General features: G+C 38.1%; 1 protein-coding gene across 1 annotated transcript; it reads left to right on the top strand.

The window, feature by feature from the left end:
- Nucleotides 1-38: 38 nt before the first annotated feature.
- Nucleotides 39-19286, top strand: herc3 (HECT and RLD domain containing E3 ubiquitin protein ligase 3). The gene is made up of 25 exons (XM_029502927.1): nt 39-90; nt 1449-1798; nt 3114-3273; nt 3750-3826; nt 4323-4544; nt 4870-4961; nt 5216-5346; nt 6032-6183; nt 6673-6746; nt 7187-7311; nt 7491-7550; nt 9981-10092; nt 11470-11659; nt 12417-12580; nt 12756-12869; nt 13169-13192; nt 13323-13421; nt 13522-13692; nt 13772-13915; nt 14291-14457; nt 15328-15394; nt 15751-15833; nt 16577-16760; nt 17879-17981; nt 18677-19286. The coding sequence occupies exons 2-25, from the start codon at nt 1576-1578 to the stop codon at nt 18883-18885; spliced, it is 3147 nt and encodes a 1048-aa protein (XP_029358787.1). The 5' UTR covers nt 39-90; nt 1449-1575; the 3' UTR covers nt 18886-19286.
- Nucleotides 19287-22063: the final 2777 nt, after the last annotated feature.

Here is a 22063-nt window from a genome sequence, read left to right as displayed (position 1 = left end):
TTTCGTGACGTAGTTAGCGGTGGCACTTCCGCGTTTGTTTTCAGAGCTGAACCGAAACCAGACACCAAATTTCAGGATGCATCTATCCAGGTAAACACCCCTGTTTGTTTTAAGTGTTAAGTGTTCTCAAGACAGATGTATTACGGGACGGTTTTACCAAATACACACTGGCTAAGAAGCGGGTCTCTGTTTTAACTCTTCTGTTTTGACTGTCAGCTCTGCTACAGCCTGCTAAGCTTAGTTAGCTATTAACTGTTGTTGTGAGCGTCCTCCACTGATTTGATGTAGCTCAGTTAACAAACAGTTTAACAAGTCAGTGCATTGGAAATATTCAGGTTGGTTTATTTTGCATTGTCAGCTGACGCAGACCGAGGACACTCCTCTTGCCACCAGGCTGATGGAATATTAAATCCATGTTACAGATGATGAATCATTTGCATATAATACAAAATCTAATATATACTATCATTCTGATTGCAATATTGCCACCATTTGCTGGTAAGGCTTGATTTGCTGGAATCATTTATTGTCCATTGCATTACAAATGAGGTACAAACCATTAATAACAACTTTTGGGACACTATATGGTGGAATAACCTCTAGCATGACGCTGCCTAGCTTTTAAAGTGGACTTCTCCTCACTCTGGACCAACCATATAGGCCACACTGCTCATCAGCCCCAATCCCCCAGATCTCTTTCCTATCATATGGGTTTGCATACTTGGATTATAATAATCATATATTTATTATGAATTGTCACTGCTTCATGCTCATTATCAAAACTGATGGGATATCATATGATCATGCCATCCTATTCTTTTAGCAGGAACAGCTTTCATTGTTTTTATTGATACTTCTTCATTAGTCATGTTCAAGTTGCCTACATAATGTCTGTTTATCAAGTAATTCATTAATTTTTTGTTAAACTGTTGGTTCTGTAAAATGTAGAGGTTGAGTAAATGTCCATCACAGTTTTCTAGGGCCCAAGGATTTGTCTTTAAATACTTATTCTGTCCAACCCATGGCCAGAAACAGAAAGATATTCAAATATTTGGTATCAGATTACTTCAGATTTAAATGGTGTTACTGATAAACATTCCTTGCAGCTGATTCCATTCTGCTTTCACCTCTTGTTTTTTGTCTCCTTCTGTAAAGAACCTCTCTGTTTATTGCCTTAGGATAACTGTTTGTAACAAGCATGTATTGGAAGTGGATGGACATTAAGGCGGGACTTCTTGAAGCTTCTTAAACTGGGATTATACTGACAGGGTTTATTTAAACACAGTGTCCTGTCATAGTTCTTACATCATTCTAACACACAATCGGACCTACCGCTAAATCCATCCTGACTTCATTCTTAAAAAAAAAAAAAAAAAAGCAAGAGTCCTAAGTATATGTTCCAAATGACAAAAAATGACTTGCTCACTTTGTTTTTTCTTATTTCCAAGGATGGAATTTACATGAAGATGAGAAAGTGGGGTTTCTCTCAAGCTTGAGTAATCTTGTCTTCCTACATCTGGCCATCACTCTCTCAGCCTCTTCACATTGGTGCTCATCCCTTCTTCCCTAGCTGACATGCTGTGTTGGGGCAATGCAAAGGATGGACAGTTGGGTATTGGTGTGGAGAGAAACCCCATGTTTGAGCCAAGGAACTGTCTTGTGTTCAGGGGGAGGGGACTGAAAGAAGTTACTTGTGGAGGGGAACACTCGATATTCCTCCTGAAGGATGGGAGTGTGTATGCATGTGGCTCTAACAGCTGTGGACAGCTGGGCCATGACAAAGCAGGGACTTCTCCAGGTAAGCTTTCAGCATGAACACCAGATGAGCTAACTCTTGATTAACAGTTACAAATGAATTTGCCCCAACATTTAGCACTGCTGTCAGTAGATGTTGGCGGAAAGTTACCAAAAATGTGCAAGAATGTGGGTGAACATGACATGGCCAGTTTTCAAGGTCTGTTTATATTGGTGCTGATTGAAGAGGGATTATGACTTCACTCCTAAAGCTGATTTTTTTTATTTGAATTTCACTCGTTCTAAGTGATTAGAAAGCGATAATAAACTGACCTGGTTTTGTTCATGATGAAGTGGTTCTAACATAGTGGCTGAAATCATAGAAACTTTTCCAAATGTGCAGTGATTGTCTTTTGCAGGTTTTGGCAAGTCTAACTTCTGTTGTGTTTACAGTGGCTGGATATCGGATGATCTGGATGACTGAATGCCTAAAGTGAAAATACTAAAGAAAAAAAATGGCAATGTCAGGCTTTATTTTACAGTGTCTGTTTTTTGGCTACGATAAGCAGTCATAAATGGATTTGACAGAAAACCGTAACAGAATTTATTTCTACATTATATGATTTAATTTGGTGGACAATGTCTGTATTTTAATGTAAATTAATTGTCATCAGATTACATGAGTGAGTTGACACGTAGCTTGTATTTGTAGACAGTGAAAAGTCTGTATTGTTATCATGTGGGTGGAAGTTTGTGTTGTGTGTTACTTTAGTATCGGCAAATTTCTGGCTTTTGAAAAAATAAATACAATACACACAGATCTTAGTTAAAGGTGTGTAGAATAACTACCTTGATTATATTCCATGTATTGATTTTGAACTTGCAGTGACTTTATTTAACCTTACTCATCACACATTTGCTCACAGTTTGATAGAGATCATGATAAAGGTGTTATTGAAACCTCAGAATCTTCTTGATCATGTTCAGCATATTTTTTTAAACACTGCAGTTGAAGTATCTTTCATTATCTGTATTAAACCATCTCTATAGTAGGAAACTACATCAGTTTTCTTTCCATCACTTCACATAGTCTCTTTTTCGTTTTTCATACATTCTTCACTGCACTTCTCTGTTTTCTGTTACGTGATATGAAGCATTGTTTGACGCAATCCCGCCTTTATAGTGAAGTGGAAGTGAACTGTGTTTCTGTCAGAAAGATTCTTGGCAAGAAAAAATACCAGCTCTAAATGCCTTGTATGGGTTGTGTCCATGAAGCATGATGGTGCAGCAGAGCCTCCAACACAATGAAATACCATTTAGAGGAGACACCGCACCAATACTTCTGCTGAGGTCTGACAGTCTCTTTCTCCTCACGACAGAGCTGGTAGGAGCTCTGGACACTCAGAAGATAACAATGGTGTCAACCGGGCGTGCCCATTCAGTGGCGGTGAATGAGCAGGGTCAGGTTTTTGCCTGGGGAGCAGGTGAAGGAGGCCAGCTTGGCCTAGGAACTGCAGAGGTGGCTGTTCGAATCCCAAGGTGACTTTGCGTGCCCCATAGGAGAACTAAAGCTTTTGTCCTGAAACAGGAGAAAAAAATTGCTTTTGAAACGGTTGGCATAGGATCATTACACACAAGTAGGAGAAAACAAGCAACATAACCCCCCCCAAACTGTTGAATGCGTAGGTTCATGCATTTAAAAACAACAATTTTTAATTAAAACAACAACATGTTTTAAGTATAAATTGAAGCCATGAGAATCATTGTAATGACCTCTCAGAGGCAAGACATTTTGACTTTTGTAAAAAGCTGGTGGCATCATTTTGCTTCTTGACAACCAATAAAAAGAGGAAAACATGGCTTTTTTACTAGCAATTTAGTGAATTAATGAGTAGCCAAGTTGTTATTATTATTAATTTTATATATATATTTTAAACTTTTTCTGTAATATTAATAATGTAATTTATAATGTGACATTCTGGCTTGATAAACAGTTATTTTCTTCAATTGCTTAGGTTGGTGAAAAGACTGTGTGACCATCACATCTCCCAAGTAATGTGTGGAAATCAGCACTGCATCGCACTTTCTAGAGGTGCAAAAGATACAGTCACTTAAGTATTAACACTCTTCAGATCGAGAATCTTGTATCTAGACAATTTTTTCAGTGTGTCAGATGTCACTGTTACTGTCACTGTTCTGTCATATTTAGTCAAATCAAGTGTTACTTGACTACAAATTGACTAAAAACTTCAGTGTATTTTTAGTCACATCAACCATTTTAGTTTCGTTCGCCAGCAGATTGTTTTTAACATATCAGTCAAAGTAGCTCACAGTCTAAACTACAAATTTTTTGTCCTTTTAGTTAAACTTATTCCATTTATCTTCTTGTTCTTATTATTATTATTATTACACTGGTTGAATGAGTAACTACAAGGTTTATATTTTCTAAAAACCCTATGACATCTATATGTCTTTTTTGCCAACAATATTTAATTTGGATGAAGCGCCAGTTAGTGTTTGTTGAAGTTAAGGTTTGTGCTTTGTGGCAGTTTTTGTTCATTTTTGTATATATATCATTTCTCTGTCAGATGGCCAGCTGTTCACGTGGGGCCAGAACACCAGTGGTCAGCTCGGCCTCGGAAAAGGAGAGCCCAGCAAGTTGTTTCCTCATCCCCTCAAGTCTCTGGCAGGTATTCCTTTGGCACAAATAACTGCTGGTGGAGACCACAGCTTTGCGCTCTCCTTGTCTGGAGCAGTATTTGGCTGGGGCAAAAACAGAGCAGGACAATTGGGTCTCAATGATAAAGAAGGTAAGAATAAGCTTGTTAAAGGGGTTTCCAGATTACATGACTGACAGGAAGTTTTTCCTTGCCACTGTCGCCAAGTGCTTGTTCATTAGATCTGTTGGGTCTCTTTAAATAATTTTATAAAGAGTTTGGTCTAGACCTGCTCTATATGTAAAGTGCCTTGATGTAACTTTGTTATGATTTGGTGCTGTACAAATAAATCTGATTTGATTTGATTTGATTTAGCACTAGATAAAGAGATCTGTGTGTGTGTTCTTATATTTCTTCAGTGCTATGTGAATTATATAAAAGTGTAGACCAGAAAAGTATCTTGTGTACCTGTCCTCAGACCGTGCTGTCCCTTGCCACATCAAATTTTTGAGATCTCAAAAAGTTGTTTACATCAGTTGTGGAGATGAACATACGGCAGCGCTCACAAAGGTACAAATTTAACTTTTATTGAAAGGTCAGAAGCCACTTATTAGGCTATTCTTACTATATAGTTGATCCTTTCTCTGAAAAAAGCTTTAGGAGAAATGACAAATATTACAAACACACACACACACACATACACACAAAATCTGTTGTTGCAGCCAGATTGTCAAACTAATCGTATTAACCTAACTAATCTTTATGCACCTCCTGGTATGATAACTTTAAGATGAATGATAAATAGTGTGTTGTTTGTCTGGCAGGATGGGGGGTTGTTCACGTTTGGAGATGGCTCGTGGGGTCAACTGGGTCACGGCTCCACAAATAATGAGCTGTTACCCCGACGAGTGCTGGAGCTCATGGGCACTGAGGTGTCTCAGATCGCCTGTGGCAGGTGCTGTCTATTCTAAACACACCAAATTTTGTTTGCCATTTTATTTAGTGCGCCTTTACAGTCTGATTTAACTTGATACACTGACTCAGCCATACATTCTCTTTCTGTGAATCTATAACTCTGTTCTTTCAAAAGCTACAAACATATGCTGACTTTAGAATTACCAATAGGCGATGTTGCATTGAACAACACTGACACATATCTATTTTTCTACCTGAGGGAAAATAAGTATTATCTTAACCATGAATGACCCCAGTTTGAATTTAGCCAAGAGATTCCATTGCAATGCTTTCTTCCTCATTTCCTGCCATTGGTTATACTGTTACCATCTACTACAGGATTAAAAAAAAAATTTAATTAAAACATGAAGTGCAAAAAAATTATGCAACGCATTCTCCAACTAAAGTTTTTGGGTTCACTAACCAATCTCCTGCTACAATATCAACTAAAACTGAACATTATAGTTAATTTATTTGTGTGCTATTTGAAAGTATTACATAATATTTTGTACGATAAAGAAAAAATGTAGTTGCAATGAATCAGAGTTTTGATTCATTGTATTCATTGGTATTACATCACATTAGATGACAGCTGAAGCTAGTGGCTCCTTGAAACTCTTTGCTTCATGGCTAGTTTTGTCACCTGTGCATCTTTAATCTTGTTTCTCAAATGTGTCTATTGTCAGGCACCACACGTTAGCATTTGTGCCTTCGTCTGGTATGGTGTATGCATTTGGTTGTAACAGCCATGGCCAGCTTGGCACAGGAACACTCGGGGATGCTAGAAGCCCATTTCCTGTAAGGACCAGTTTGCTAAAAGGACATTTCCACAGAACAGGTGAGCAGAAGATTTGTATCTTTACTGACTCTTTAGAAAATATGGATACTAGTCTTTCCATGTGGGTCAGCATGGTCCCAGCTTTCGAAGAAATATAAACAAAAGGCCTTTGACGATGGAATAGAAGAAATTACAAATGTGTTTGCTGTTAATCATTATGTATTGAGTGACATTTTGGAAAATTTGTTGATTTTATGTCCTGAGCATTCCTAATAACAACTTAGAGCCACAAGAGTCACTACTTGAGTCATAGATTTATAGCAAAGTGCTCAGTGAAAAGATTCACTCATATGATAGTGATCTGTCATGTATGTGACCAGCTGGCTGTTGTAGCCAAGGCAGATCAGATCTGATGTGGGTGGTTTATAAAGATGGCTGTGCATACAGTTGACAAAATAACCTGCAGTGAATGCCAGGAAGATACCTGTTCTACAAATGAAACCATCAAACATCAAAGCTAACATATCTCATCTTTACTGTCTTTATTAGATTCAAAACAGTTTATTGTGACCAAAATCATCTGTGGAGGGGACCACAGTTTCTTATTATACTCTGATGATCAGGTATGTGATTTTGTAATCCCCATACTTCTACTGTTTTAATGTTACAGTTGACTTTCAAATTAAGCATCTGAAGAACAAATTTAACACAACTCTAGAGGATCATGGCCAAAATTGGCCCACAAAGGCTTACAGATAATACTGTTTCAACCCCTTTCAATGTTTGACCACAGGGTGGCCTCCACCTCAAAGATTTCATCAGGTCTCTATGGGACTTGTGCTCTATGCAAATGTCTGCTCTACAAATTCAGCAAATGGCCAGGAATGAAGACATGGCATACACTCAAAAATTTAGACCTCAGGCGTGGCCCATTTATCTAATCTTCATGGAGGAAAGAGACACAACTCAGACTGTCTGTACTGAACTGATATGCAAACAGCAGAAATGCAACTGCAAACCACCTTCCAGTGCTGTTATATGCTCTCTGTCTTCCTCTGTGCAGAGCTCAGCTCCCCCACAGGATTTCAGAGTGATTAATATCAGTCGAAGCCTCTCTCTAATCAATTATGAAAGGTTAAATTCATGGAGGTTACAACTGATGTACAACACAGATTCAAGTGTCACAAAGTAAGTTTTTAATAAAAAATTATTTGATTTCATAACTCTTTTTTTGTATGTGTATAGATATTCACATGTAAGACTTAATTTAGTTGAAATTCTATGCTTTCTCTGCAGTTACTGATCAGTTAACACATCTTATTTCCTATTTATGTTTTTTTGTTTGTTTGGTTTTTTTTTTTAATTAGTGACATTGTAATCCAGCTCTCCTCTACGGCATGTTGGAACGCCAGCTTCTTGGACCAAAGGTATAGCATATTACAAAGGCATTGTTGCCAAGCTTTGTCTTACTTCACAGCATGTTTACTTGCATTAATGCAAAAGTTTAACAAGTTTGCATGAAAAAAGGGAGGAGGTAGCATCAGGCCTAACAGCTCTGTGGTGATTATGCAAGAAAGCTGGAGGAAATACTGGCTGCTGGCAATGACAAATATTGAGTTATTACTGCTATTGTCAGAATAACTTTTTATGTCTACTCCTTGTAGAACGTAATATCATACTGAAATAGACAGCTGCAAAGTGTACAAAAAGAAAGTTCACGTGGTTTTGGGGATAGGGGATAGCACATACAGAATCTCTTGTCTTGGTTGACATCAAAATGAGTGTGTTGATTGATTACCAAACTTCTCTTGGAACTTTGAAACACAACCATTCAAAAATCACTCTGGTGAAGGAAGGAAAGATCTCTTCATTGGATATAATTGTAATTCAGATGCATACACCCAAATAAATAAATAAGAAAAACAACATGGCTGACTTAAACATAGACAAGGGCTGTGTCTGAAACCACCCCCTCATCACTATATAGTGAGCTCATCATTTTGTAGTGGTGTCTGAATGTTTTGTGAGAAAATGTAGTACATTCAAAGTATCCCACAATGCATTGTCAAAAATGTGAATAGCCAGTGGTCACTAACCCGTCACTAGCCAAGCAAAATATCTATATATATATGATGCATTGCGCACTAAAAAAGGGATTCCAGCAGGACAAGGAAGAGTGAGAGGAGAGCAAAGCAAGTAGTGTTTGAAAGAGATTGTTCATTTTGTGAGTTCACTATATAGTCCACTATATTCATCTCCCTATATAGGGAGTAGGGAGTAGGGAGTGAGGGGATGGTTTCAGACACACCCAAGTTTTCTGGGAACTGATTAACCACGACACTTACTTTGCACAACATAGGGATAATCTGGGCTGGGAACGCTGCTGTGTGTTTGGTCACTAAGGATTTCTCTAACCACCATCCGTGTAGGTTTGATGGAAAAGAGGACAAAGGGATCAGCAGATACTTATCATGTCTTGACAATAAGCTCTGGAGGACATTAGGATACTTGGGTACAAATTTGAGGTAGTTGTCTTCGAGTATTTTGTGTCACATTTGGTGGCAAATGTTATTTTTAATTCACACCAAGTCTTCAGTTCCCAGTTATTGCAGATTCATATTAATAATGCAATGTATAATCTGGAAATAAGTGACATTTCCAGATTCATTTAGCAGTGGATGAAATCATTAGAATGCCCACTCATTTAGCAGCTGTACCAATGAGCTGATGCATAAACTAATGTATCTAAATTTACGACGTGATTTTATGCTTGCTATTTTACCGTAAGTAGAAGATATGAGGGCCTGTGGGGGCAGCGTGAAGAAGTGATTTCCACCTAAATTGATTAGATTTTATTCCACAGTAAATATAAGGACGTATACACATACACCTGGAGAAAACGCCACAAAATTCTCTATGACAAAATTTGATGTTGTAGTGAGTAGCATTTTCTTTTTTTTGACAGGATCTTAGTCTGATGTCAAAATATCTTTTAATGAACCTGCCTCTTTTTTCTGAAATCAATTACAGACAAATCTGTGTGTAATGATCTTCTTGTTAAATTCTCTGATATACTGTTGCAGTCCAATGAATACAAGTATTTCCAAATGTTCATAGAGGGAATATTGGTGACTCCAAACATAACCCATCAATCCAAACCTTTAGGGTACAGTTAGAGATTACATTGAAATTCATTCAGCCATGGATTTGTACGTTCCTCTGAGAGTAGAAGCTTGGGGATATGCTGTGGTTATTTTTACCACAAGCCGTCATTTCTATTGTTTTAGCATAACATTTGGGACCCAGAGTTGCCCACGTAGCTCTTTCAGCCCACAGACTTCTCAGAATGAAGTGGGTCAGTGCTTGAAGCCTCGGTTCACAAGAATGTATCATGTTGACTGTGTTATCTGCATCAGTGTTTTTTGTTTGGCAAACAGTCTCCACAAGATTACATCTCATGTATTTTTTGTTATCACTAAATATAACCTGTGCTATATGAATGTAAAGGCTTACACTGTAAATAGTTGCTGACCTTCAGTCATTTGTTGATGCAGTTGAGCCGGTGTTTGTGTGTGTTTACTCCTCACTTGGCTGTGAAGGAGATATGCTCAGGGATGGACTTAAATATGTTCCAACTGTGGGTACATCTAATTATTGCTCATGTTGTGTGGAAAATAATCACATTTACATTGTGACCTGCCCCGTAATGGATTGGAATAGACTGGCATATGAGCCAAAGCAACATGTAGGCTTTATCACAAGAGCCCCTGAATCTGAGCTTGGACCTATTTTTACCCTGTGACTGATGTTGGGATATCATATGGTGCAGATAATCACATATTTATGTCTCTTTTCAGTGATGATACCCATTTCAAAACCAACCCAAAAATCCCAGGCATCGATCTCAATTCTGTCAGACTGCTGTTTGATGCACTCAGCAAACCAGCATTCTCTGGACTTTTGGAGCAGGTACACCATGTGTTGCATCATGTGTGCCAGGAACAATTTTCTTTTCTATCAAACCCAGCCTCATGTAATTCAAGGACACCAACCGTGTTGGAAAAGTCAATAATGTCCAACATCAGATCTGTGCTACCTGAACTGCATTCATTGTTTAAAGTAACACTATAATAGATGGAGGTCATACTACATGACGATAAAACATGTTGAACGATAGAATAACACAATTGTCTTCCTGCACATGAAATGTTACATTCATAAGCAATAGAACACTCTTGCTCATCAAACCACTTATTCCCTGTATCAAAGATGGATTCCCTTCAGCCCACCCAATCACCAAGCCTTTTTCAACTCTTTGCTTTGGCTTAAGGCCGACAGCTTTTCTGGTATAGTTCACTCTTAAATCGCTCATGAACCTTGTTTGTACCCATAGTGGCCATCTATTTGGTTTTTCAGAGGAAAAGCACTGATTAAACCAATAACACACAAAGTTAGCAAATAGATGGTGTATTAAGAAGCGAAAGTGTCTGACATTTCACTCTAAACACGGCTAAATATTTTGGTTTTTTTATAATGGGGTCATGGGTCAGATGTTGTTTTTCAGTCTCATATACTGTTCCAAAGTGATGAAAAACCATCAGTGCAGCTTTTAAGCATGTACTTTGGGGACTTTCAGGAATTAGGAAAGTTCTGTCCTGTGTTGGTCATTTCTTGTATATAGCAACAATTACGATGTGGTAAATGGTATAATAAATTGCAGATGAGACTTGAGTGTGGAACAGAGTATCACTCACTCAATTCAAAACCTTTTGGGCTTATATCTAAACCAACAACTCCCACATTGTTTTTTGTTGTATTTGCACCATGAATATCATAGACAGGGAATTTTGATTTAATCCTCCCAATAAGACTGAATTTAGCTTTGGTTGCCTGATTAAAGTGGTACTTTGGAATGTTACACAGCATCTTATAATAATCCAGTTGAGGGCTTTTAAGAAGCATGTGTATGTGAATATTGTCCTTTTGCTGAAAGTACATCAAGTTCTACCACAGACCAATGGCAGAAAAAGCCAAGACTGAGCCATATCCTCTAACATTAGCTCAGTAATGTTAGGTTTGAGATGTCTGTATCTGAGTCCAACATGAATTATAATCTGTTTGTAGACCGAGGCCAAATTCAAAACCACTAAAAGCCTCACCCAAAATTTAGTGACTGATATTTGACCCGTGCTGCCTGGTGGATCCAAGTTGTTTTCGAATTGAAAATATTCCATAAACCTCTCTGGTTTCCTTGTAACTTTCAAACATTTCATAGCGGTATAACAACAGATTTTGCTTCTTGGAGAGTCATTAAAAGGACAAAAATGTGTCCAACTCTGTCTTTAGGCCACCAAGAGTTTTGAGAGTCTGTTGATCCCCCAGCTGCCACACTCTCCTCCTGATGTCGAGGCTATGAGGATCTACCTCATCTTGTCTGAGTACCCAGCCCTGCAGGACTCGAGGAACTACATCCGCCTCACTATACCCCTGGCAATGGCGATCCTCCGGCTAGACACCAACCCCAGCAAAGTATTGGGTATATATATGCATGTATATATATGCATGCCCACACTAGAAGTCTTTTTACACCTATCAAGCCACATGAAATCACCCCTGGTAGCTCTGGTAACACTGAACATGTTGGCCCATGTGATGTTATATCTACAGCCATGCTACTAGGAGTAGATTGTTACCCACGGAGTATTTAAAATACAGAATAAAACAAGAAAGTACTAACATAAATCTAAGTCCATCTAACGGGCTGAAAAATATGAAATCTGGAGAGGCAAAGTTCAACCGGAAGCTGGTGAAAGGCTTAAAGCGTGCGAAGAATCAAGCCACACGCCAAAAGGAACACAAAATACCAACAATTTCCATATATAGTTTTCAAATTGAGTCTCTGTTGGTGTCTGGCAAACACCTTCTCAATTCCTCTGATGTTTGGAAGTAAAACAAAACAAAACATTAAAAAATTACAACAAATCTAATTTGATATATGGGGCGACACAAATATATTGTACATTTTCTTACAGTCATTCCTGAAAGCTTCAATGTGTTGAAGAATGAGTGATGACAGAAATAGAAAAAGTTTCATGTTTTGAAATTGTTCTGCTTTTTTCACCTGTATTGCCCATGTAGACCCCACCACTTGCTATTATTCTCAAAATATTGGCAGATCCTTACTGTACAGTACAATATTTTTATACTCTATGTTGTACATAATGTTATTGTTTTCTTTGTTTTTTTTTCCTCTGTGCTTTGATTTCATCAAACCTTCTCCTAAAATCCTGCAGACAACTGGTGGTGTTTTGTGGACGGCAGTGTGTTCACCAGAATGGTTGACATGTACAAGAGCATTGTGGTGTTTATGCTGACTGGAGGAAAGACGTTGCTCGTGCCAGTGTTCTACGAGAACTATTTTCTTGCCACACTTAGGCTGCTGGAAAAGCTCTACAAGGTATCCATGAATATCCATGTCACTTTCTGCTCCTGTAAACAAGCCATGAACTCTGATTGTTCTTCAGCACAGACTCTGAGGGGAAAATGTGTCCAATGGTTCTTAGTGGTTGCTGAGGTAATTGGAACCTTACTTTGTCCTGGAGTTGAGGCAGGTATTTCTTTCCTATGCCCAGGTAAACTTGAAGGCCAATCATGTGGAGTACAACCGCTTTTACATCCCTGATATCACCAGCCTGGTGGACATCCAGGAAGACTACCTCAAATGGTTTCTGAGTAAAACTGAAAATGTGAGTACAGAAATTCCCCTGACAATGTTACACTTCCTTGTTAGATGACATCTGCTGATTCTGTGCACACACCCTCACCTCATTTGGGACACAAGCTGTGCTGCTCTTAACTCACATCATTCACAGAGGCAGTGAGGAATTCTTTTCATGACTACCAGTCAGTTCATGTTGCCCAGTGATTAAGTTCAAGGACAAGCTCCTATGATTCCTTGGACATTTGAGCATCTCTTTACAATGCTGCTCTTCACCTTTTACCACTTAAGTTGGGTCATCACTTTCTCTTTCTTTACATTTTCTAGAAAATGGGATCATCTCCTTCACAGGTACTGAATGATATAAGATCAACCCTGAACATTCAGTGGCAAATTTGGCTTTTGTCATTTTTTTATATATTATATAAATTAATAATGTTTTTGTTTAGAATATTTTCAGTCATGTCTTATTTTCCTGCAGAGTGACTTTCTCTCAGTGAACTTATGTGCCTATCCATTTATACTGAACGCCCAAGCCAAGACAACCATGCTGCAAACAGATGCTGAATTGCAAATGCAGGTACCTGATCCTGGTTTCATGTGCCTTTTTAAAATCGGTTTGTATTCTCTTCCATGATGGTTTAATCTTTTCCCCGTATCTAAATGTGATCCTTACCAAGATGGCAGTAAGTGGTGCAAACCTACACAATGTCTTCATGCTGCTCACGTTGGAACCCCACCTCGCCAGGAACCCGTACTTGGTGCTCCATGTGCGCAGAAACCATTTAGTAAGTGACACTCTGCGTGAGCTCACCATGTACTCTGACGTGGACCTCAAGAAACCTCTCAAGGTAAACTTTTGAAGATCACTGCAGTTTTGTAATTTTAGTAGAAAGAATAATCTTTTTAGCATCTCCGCTTTGTCTTTAGGTGATCTTTGATGGAGAGGAGGCTGTAGATGCAGGTGGAGTAACTAAAGAGTTCTTCCTGCTGCTGTTGAAGGAGCTGATGGATCCTGTTTATGGGATGTTCACGCAATACAAAGAGTCCAACCTGCTGTGGTTCTCAGACAAAGTAAGTCACTTTGAAAAGTTAAAATTTTAATGTTTGCTACAGTTCTAACATGGCACCACAGTTTTGAAATGTTGTTTTAAGTAAACTTTGTTTCAGCTCTCCAGCTGCCATCTTTTATTAAATAATCAACTAAGCTAAAATAGCATCATAATCATCATTAGACTACAAGTGACTGGAGTCCAAAATGTATTGCTGTTTTATAATAAATGATGAGTGGTGGATTCATCTAGCTGGTGTCTCATGCTCTCTAATATTTTTAATCGTGAGATGTCATCAGTTATCAGTGTTTTTTTTAGCTGTTGAATGGGTACATCTTCAGCTGTGTGAGAAGAGCAGTAAGAGTAACAATAATGGTTTGCTTATCTGTACCTCTAGTGCTTCGTAGAACAGAACTGGTTTCATCTGATCGGGATCATCTGTGGTTTGGCCATCTACAACTCCACAGTGGTGGACCTCCACTTCCCCCTGGCTCTCTATAAGAAGCTCCTTGATGTATCGCCAATGCTGGAGGACTTCAAGGAGCTCTCCCCCACTGAGGCCAGGTCAGACTTTACACCTGTTGTAAAGCATTTATTTAGCAGTTTTGTCTTCACATGATTTGGCCAAAAGTGAAAACTTGTAAAAAAAAAAAAAGTGATGTAACATGGTAAACCAGCAGTCCTTAAAAACAATTGCTCCTCATGTGTGTTTATCATTGTATGCCACTCACTCAACATAGCAAGTGTTTTTTTTTTTTTTTTTTAGAAGCAGTGAAAGTGCTTGTCACTAGGTAACAGCTCTTTATTTAATTTGCAGCAGGAAGCGTCAGCGTTTCTTCAGTATCTCCAGCTGACTATTGATTTTAACATTAGTCCTCTAAGCTAGAAGTCGTGGGTTATTATTAGAAACATCACATCCTTAGGGAACACCATCCTTGAAAACAATACGTAAGCTACACTTTTGTTTTGACTGTCCTAAAGGTTCAAGCTGTTCTAGTGCGGCAGACAGAAGCTGTCACACCGGTCCCCTCACACTGACGAGAAATAGATAAGACATTATTCGAATAAATTTCGTAAAATAGACAAGTCTGTCTGAGGCTCTGTGCTGTCACAGTATTTTTAATGACCTCGGCCCATTTGGTGTTCAGTTGTAAGACAATCATACTTCATCCTCTTTGACTAATTAGCATTTCCTTTACCAGTCCATTTGGCCATGTTTCCTGTGTTTTGGTTGTAAATATCCAGCATGTTCTTTGCAGTAAAACTAGAACAACACTCCCTCTGAGTCATTTCCTATTTTTAAATGAGGTGAATTTTATAGCGGCCAAAAAGATGGCATGTTCCCACAGAGTTGTTCCCGCAGAAATGAAGACAGCGATATGTATTAGTGTAGTCTTAGTCTTTTCCGACATTACTTTAATTTATTCTTTTCAGGAGTTTACAACAACTTCTAGACTATGAAGGAGGTGATGTGGAGGAGACGTTTCTTCTCAACTTTGCTGTGAGCATATATTTCATAAATCTTTTACTCTGACTTCTGGCTCATTAAAGAATAAGGTTGGTGTTAGGGTTAGGGTTATTCCATATTCTTTTTACAAACAAATATTTTGGAAAGACCAAAATCAGCATGTGCAAATTTGGCTCTTTATGCTACCAACTGATTGCATTTGAAAGTAGGTTATTGATTTTTTTTTTTTTTTTTTTCCCGATCGTTTGTCGATTCGATTCGATTGTCTGCTATACATATGCTATATATAACAATATATAATGTCACCAGACTTCTCACTGAAATGTGAGAACTGAAAACTTCTGCTCTTTGGGGCCGTTACATAACCTCATACTGTGCTTAAACCTCAGATCACTAGGGAGAACTATGGGATGACAGAAGTCAAAGAGTTGATCCCTGGAGGTGAAAGCATCAGTGTCGACAAAAACAACAGGTGAGGTAGCATGACAAATCAAGCAAGCACAGATTGTGATTTAAGCCACCATTTTAACAGATTGGATTTTCGCAGGAATAAATGAATGAGCTCTTATCTATATTTAGGAATATTACTAATGCCTAATTTTCTGTTCTCTATGAAAGATAAATAGATAGATGACTATATTTTTTTATTATTTATTTAAATTTTTTCCCACACTGAGCTTATCACCCAGCTGGCATTTTGTATGCCATTGTTCCAGATGAAGGTCATGTTTTGAAATGAAAAGATTTGGGAATTTGTAGAATCACTGTGCTTCTCCACTGTCCCCACCCTGTTTAAACCTTTGTGGGTAGTATGGGAGCAGAAGTGAGCCATGTTACCTGTACTGCATGTGTTTGTAAAAAGGGCTTCACAGATGGATCTGGTAGGACTGTAGAGTTTATGGATTTAAATTAATCTACCTCTTCAGTGAGACATCAGTGAGATGTAACAAAGTCAGATTAAGCTGAATAAAGAGGTTCTTGATTTAAATAAAGATGAATACAACTAACCCACTGCCAAAATTAAGATCAACATTCACATACAGTTATGCACACAGTTATACAGACACAATGAAGGAAGAAGCCAGTGTTTACAGTTACACCTTGAAGTCTGAATAAATGATAAAAATTATAAAAATTTTTGCAAGGATACAGGTACTTTGCAACACAAGTTAATGATCTGAATGTTTATGTGATTTGTGCATGTTTGTCATACAGGAAGGAGTTTGTGGAGGCCTACCTGCGCTATGTGTTTTTGGATTCTGTTAGCGAGCAGTACTCTGCCTTTTCCTCTGGTTTTCTGAAAGTTTGTGGAGGGGAGATCCTGTCGTTGTTCCAGCCCTCTGAGTTGATGGCCATGGTCGTCGGCAATAACAACTACAACTGGGAGCAAATGGAAAAGGTTAGGATTAGGTTAAAACATCTGTACGTGTTAGGTCTCTGATTTTCTGGGCACTTTCAGCAGAGAATCCCTTCCCATGGCCAGATCTGGGTTTTTTTTTCTGTGTACTGTGAACAGTAAATCCAACAGTTAGACTAGAAGATCTTCAATCTTTATAATAAGGGTGCAAATTAAAAGTAGAAAATGTGATGACGATCGCATTTCACTGCGCACGCCTGGAAATGTGACTTTTACTTCGTTAGAAGCTGGAAAGTTTGAAAAAAGGGAACGCACAACATTTCAACACAGTGGTGAACATGACTCAACACACCACCCATACAGCGGTGCTCAGAACTAAATGCAATTGTTGGCAGTTTTACAAATATCATTAGTTTTGCATTTATTTCGTTTGAAACCAGCACTTTATGTATATATATAGGTATATTTGGACCTACCTTTGTTTACACTTTAGTTTAGTATTTTGTATCTTACATTTATGTCTATTCTTTCATTTACAGTTCTTATATGTTGTACGTTCTTAGAAAACAAAAAAAAGGGCATTCTGACCTAACCACACATATATCTGTATGGATGTAGATTGCGTATAAAGATGTGTATGCTGCGAATATGAACTGTAACAATGTGCTCTAATAAAAAACATTTGACTAATAATACCACAAGAAAAGCAAGCAATAAATGCATGAATCAAACCACCAAACCATCCAAAATTTGCCACCAGAGTTTTATATATATAAAACCTGTAAAAATTTCAAACTTATGGAGACCTCAAGGGAAAAGTCCAACAAAAACCAAACACATCTGTAACTATCCAGGAATGTTTGGTGTCACAGTTGCTAATGGCTCTTTAAGCTATTAGATGTGTTGAAAAGGCTTTCAACATAACACAGTTTATATATGTGAAACTGACACTTTTCTTATTTTCTTGCTGGGGAGTCGTCCACACTTGTTTTCACATATTTTACTGATATTAGCTCTTGTGTCCAGAGCTCTCTGTGGCGCAAGTTGCAACATTGGTGGGAAAAGCAAAGATGGATTGTTATGTAAGATGTCAGAGAAAGGCCAACATCTATTTTTTATGCTGTGAGTGAACACATCTTTGTTTGGTTTTCTTTTTGCAGAATGCCATTTACAAAGGGGAATACAGTGCCACTCATCCAACAGTCAGATTGTTCTGGGAGGTTTTCCACGAGTTCCCTCTGGAAAAGAAGAAGCAATTCTTATGTAAGCATTTAATTACCTTAAACTGCATGACAGTTTAATTCTCACACTCTCAGCCCCAGATGACTAATAAATACTGCGATAATGTGCAGCTTGTACCTGCAAGAGGATCTATTGTGAAAAATGCGTCAAATCTGCACATGTTCCGCCCTCACCACAATCTGAACAGGTCAACAATTACAACGATGCTTCAGGAGGTTTGTCAAATGCATCGGTGCAACTGTGGAGTGGTAAATTATTATTATATTTATTATAATTTATGGAAGTTGTCTGAGTGAAGAATGCAGGGCAGTGGTTGCAGGGGGAAAGGATGGATGATGGAGGAAAGATTTACCAAAACAGTCTATCTGTACCTGAAGCATTCCTACATTTTCATAAACTTCTTAGTTTCCATGAAGGAAGAAAGGAACCAAATTATTGAAATGAGAGATGGTGTAATCAGTCCAAGTTGTTAAATGGTTTGTATCTTGTACAACATAATGCATTTTGATAATGTTCGTGGCTCTAGTTGCATCTACTGTTTTCATGACAAATTGTGTTTGTTCAAAAGGAACCCAAGGAACTATCTGCCCATCTGAGAGGTGATTCAAACATGTGGAACCAGACTGCAGCAAGAGCTCAGTTGATATTTGAGGGATTTGGATTGTACAAACATAGTCACATTGTTGCGGTTGCTGATTTTTGTGTGTTATTTTCAGTGTTCCTTACCGGCAGCGACCGCATCCCCATCCACGGCATGGAGAGCCTGCGCATCATCATCCAGTCCACCACTGCTGAGGAGCACTACCTGCCAGTGGCCCACACCTGCTACAACCTGCTGGACATGCCCCGCTACCAGACCAAAGAGATCCTGCGCCGCCGTCTCACTCAGGCCATTGAGCAGTATGAGGGCTTCAGCTTGGTCTGAGGAGGGGAGAAAATCTGCAGTGGTTTTAATGCACTTTAACAGCAATACATGGCACACATGTTGGTGTCAGAGGGGAACCTCTTGGACACAGGAAGGTCACATTCTACTTGTGCTTACAAGATTGTTAAATATCTTGAATCAGAAAGGTCTATCTACTGTATGGAAATGCAAGTTATTGTTTTTCTTATTTTGAGTCTTTGAGTAAGGTTTCTCAACATTTCCAGACCATTTAGAGGATAAACAAACTGGAGGACAATGGTTATTTGTAAAATATACCATAGTCTCTCACAAAAGAAGACTGTATTAATGAATAATCATACATTCAACAGTTGTGGAACTTCTAAATGTGAAAACCTAAAGGCCAGAGAAGTTTGAGAAACTTTAATTTCTGTCCCCTTTTTTTCTTTCTTTTTTTTTTTTTTTTTTTTTTTTTTTTTTTTGCAAAACTGTGTATTTTATAATCAATGCATTAAATTCTATTTTTCAGCTTTAAAGAATTATGTTATTACCTTATCTACAGAATACATGTATATCTAGTTTTTTCTTTTTTTTTTTTATTTATTAAATAGAGTGGTTATTTTTTTTAAAAAAACAAAACAAAACAAATATGTGTATATATATGTGTGTAAATAGCACTTTGGATATAATATTTCGCCAAGACATTGGGGCAAGTATCCAACAATCTGATCCTTTCAAATCTGGACACCAGCATGTCCTTTCTGCCTGATTTTGTAAAAAGAAAAAATAAAGGAGGGGGAATGCAAATGAAGAGTCTGTCAGGCAGAGAGCTATGGGATGAAACATGGTGATTATTATTTGCAATCCCTTGTTATTTTCTAGCTGTGATGCTGGCACAGCTGACTTTTTCTTGAACCTGCATTCAACAGTGTTGCCTTCTACAACAAAAACTTAATGAGAAACTTTTTCAACTTTATTTGTCATATGCTCTGTGTGCATGTTGTTGAGAGGAAGCAAAATCTGATTGTCTTTCACATTAGGGGAAATCCGCTTCTTATTAGCTTTGTGCTGGTGAAGGTGGAGGATTGATGTCACTCACATCTGCCCTAATGCTGCGTTCAGGTCCTCCCACTGATCCAGTGCCACCCCCCGGAACAACTCCCTAAAATGACTGTGTTAGTTGGTTTAACAAACCGTACAAACAGTGAAGCGGCCTCTGGAAAAGTATCTGAATCAAATGTCAGTTTTATATTTTTAACAGCCTAACTTGTTGCCTATTTGTTATTCCTCAAATTGGGAGCTGTCATTGGAGTGGACAGATTTCCCTCCTAAACAGCGTTTTAATCGGCAAGACGTGAATGTAGCATGCCGTTACAGCTAGCAGTCGCTTAGCTTAGCACACGTAAATATTTAAGTAACATTTTTTTACGCGTTATGGGGAACTCAGTGTGTCATATGATCATTTTTACATAAGTGTGAAATGTAAATACTCACCGTTCATGTCTCGGCCACAGCACGAAACAGAAAACAGCGACACCTCAAACGCCATGAAGTGTCCGTGGGTAGCCTGGCAACGACCGAGTGCCAACCTCCCGTAAAACAACAAATAATCACGTATACCATTTCCTCTTCGTATCTAAGATAAATAATCGGTTAATCAATTATAAATGAACGAGCTGCTGAGGCACTTTGTGTTTGGACACAACTGAGAGCTAACAGGCAAAGCTAGTTAGCTATCATGCATCAATAGCGCCAATCAGATCCTCCACCACAGAGCGAACGAGCACATTTCCCTTCACGTCCTCAAAACTAAATATAGAAACATTTGTAATTGTAATTAGCTGTTTCAAAGTTGCAGGTAACTTAACTGTGGGGTTTGTGGCTGGACGACACAATAAGTGCATAGTTATCAATGTGGGCAGAAAAGCTTCTAAATATATTTGGTATGTAATCAGCTGACAAACTGTATCTGTCATCTGAGCTGTTCTTAAACTTTGCCCTGATCATGTATTTAATCAGTCAAAACCTCTTAATCCAAAATTATTAATTAGGTCGTACAAGTGTGTGATGTGGTCTTGCATATATTTATATATTTTTCTATATTTAATACGTGACAGTGGTGTCAGCAGTGACTTCAGACAGCGAGATGACTGACAGCTCACACTGACAGGAACTTTTAGCAATAACAAGCTGATACAGCCCAGTAATGCAGTCATGACTTTCCTCTCCAGGTCTGAGACTCTGGACTGGTTTCTTCAAACAGTTCATCTTATTGCTTAGCTCTGTACTGCATGTACACACATTTGACATTCTCAGTATTCTAGTCTATTTAAAGCTGATTTCTTCTGCAGAGTTCAATCCTATGCAACTGTTTGTGCAGCCCTGGACTTTTTTGCACCTTTTTAATGTGCTACAAAAGTGTAATTTTTGCATATTTGTCTGAAATCAACACAAAGCTCTCTGTTCCAGCCAACTTTTAAAAATAAAACAATACAGTGTATGAAAAAAAATTACTGCATGTTAAATGATTGAATTATTTGGCTAAACCGGTTGAAAAGTGCTTTATATAAATGGGATAGAATATTTGTTCTTGCACATAAAAATACTGGTTCAATAAAGCCTGGGACATATTGTGCAGAGGAAGTTTGTGGTGTAGTGTCATAACTGAAAGATTGTTATTGACCTATTTTCTTTTTTTTTTGGAACTGATTTTTCTAGTAAGCAGACTTGTGCCAAGGATCCAAGTCTGCAGCTGCACGTTGATCTTTACAGATCACTGACAGAGCCTAAATGTAGTTAAACTAAACCTGTCCGAGGTTGCAGAATGTAGACAAGTGTTCAGCATCATCATGCAATGGACTCTGTCCAGACTGCAGAAGGGTTGCGTAACAACATTGGTCCTTTTTTTTTTTTTAGTGTTTGCAAAATTTTGCTGACTTGTCCAATGCTCTTCAGGGCTCTGAAATACAGAAAATATAATATATATAATAATAATATTATGAATGACATTATCTTATTGCAATTTTCAATTTCCATTAACAAATTCCATACAAATTTTCCTTCATTGTTTCTTCTTTTTTACTAATTACCACCCTCAAACAATATAAAAGTAAAACAACTTAAAGGTTTAATAATGGATTAATTCTTGTCAAATGAATCCTTCATCAAATATGAAAAAATGCAAATGCTATAATTGGTGATAAGAATATTTCTACTGGTG

Source organism: Echeneis naucrates, chromosome 1 (assembly GCF_900963305.1).
Source record: "Echeneis naucrates chromosome 1, fEcheNa1.1, whole genome shotgun sequence".
Taxonomy (NCBI): Eukaryota; Metazoa; Chordata; class Actinopteri; order Carangiformes; family Echeneidae; genus Echeneis; species Echeneis naucrates.
Note: the sequence above shows the minus strand (reverse complement) of the source record. Positions and strands in the feature narration are given on the sequence as shown.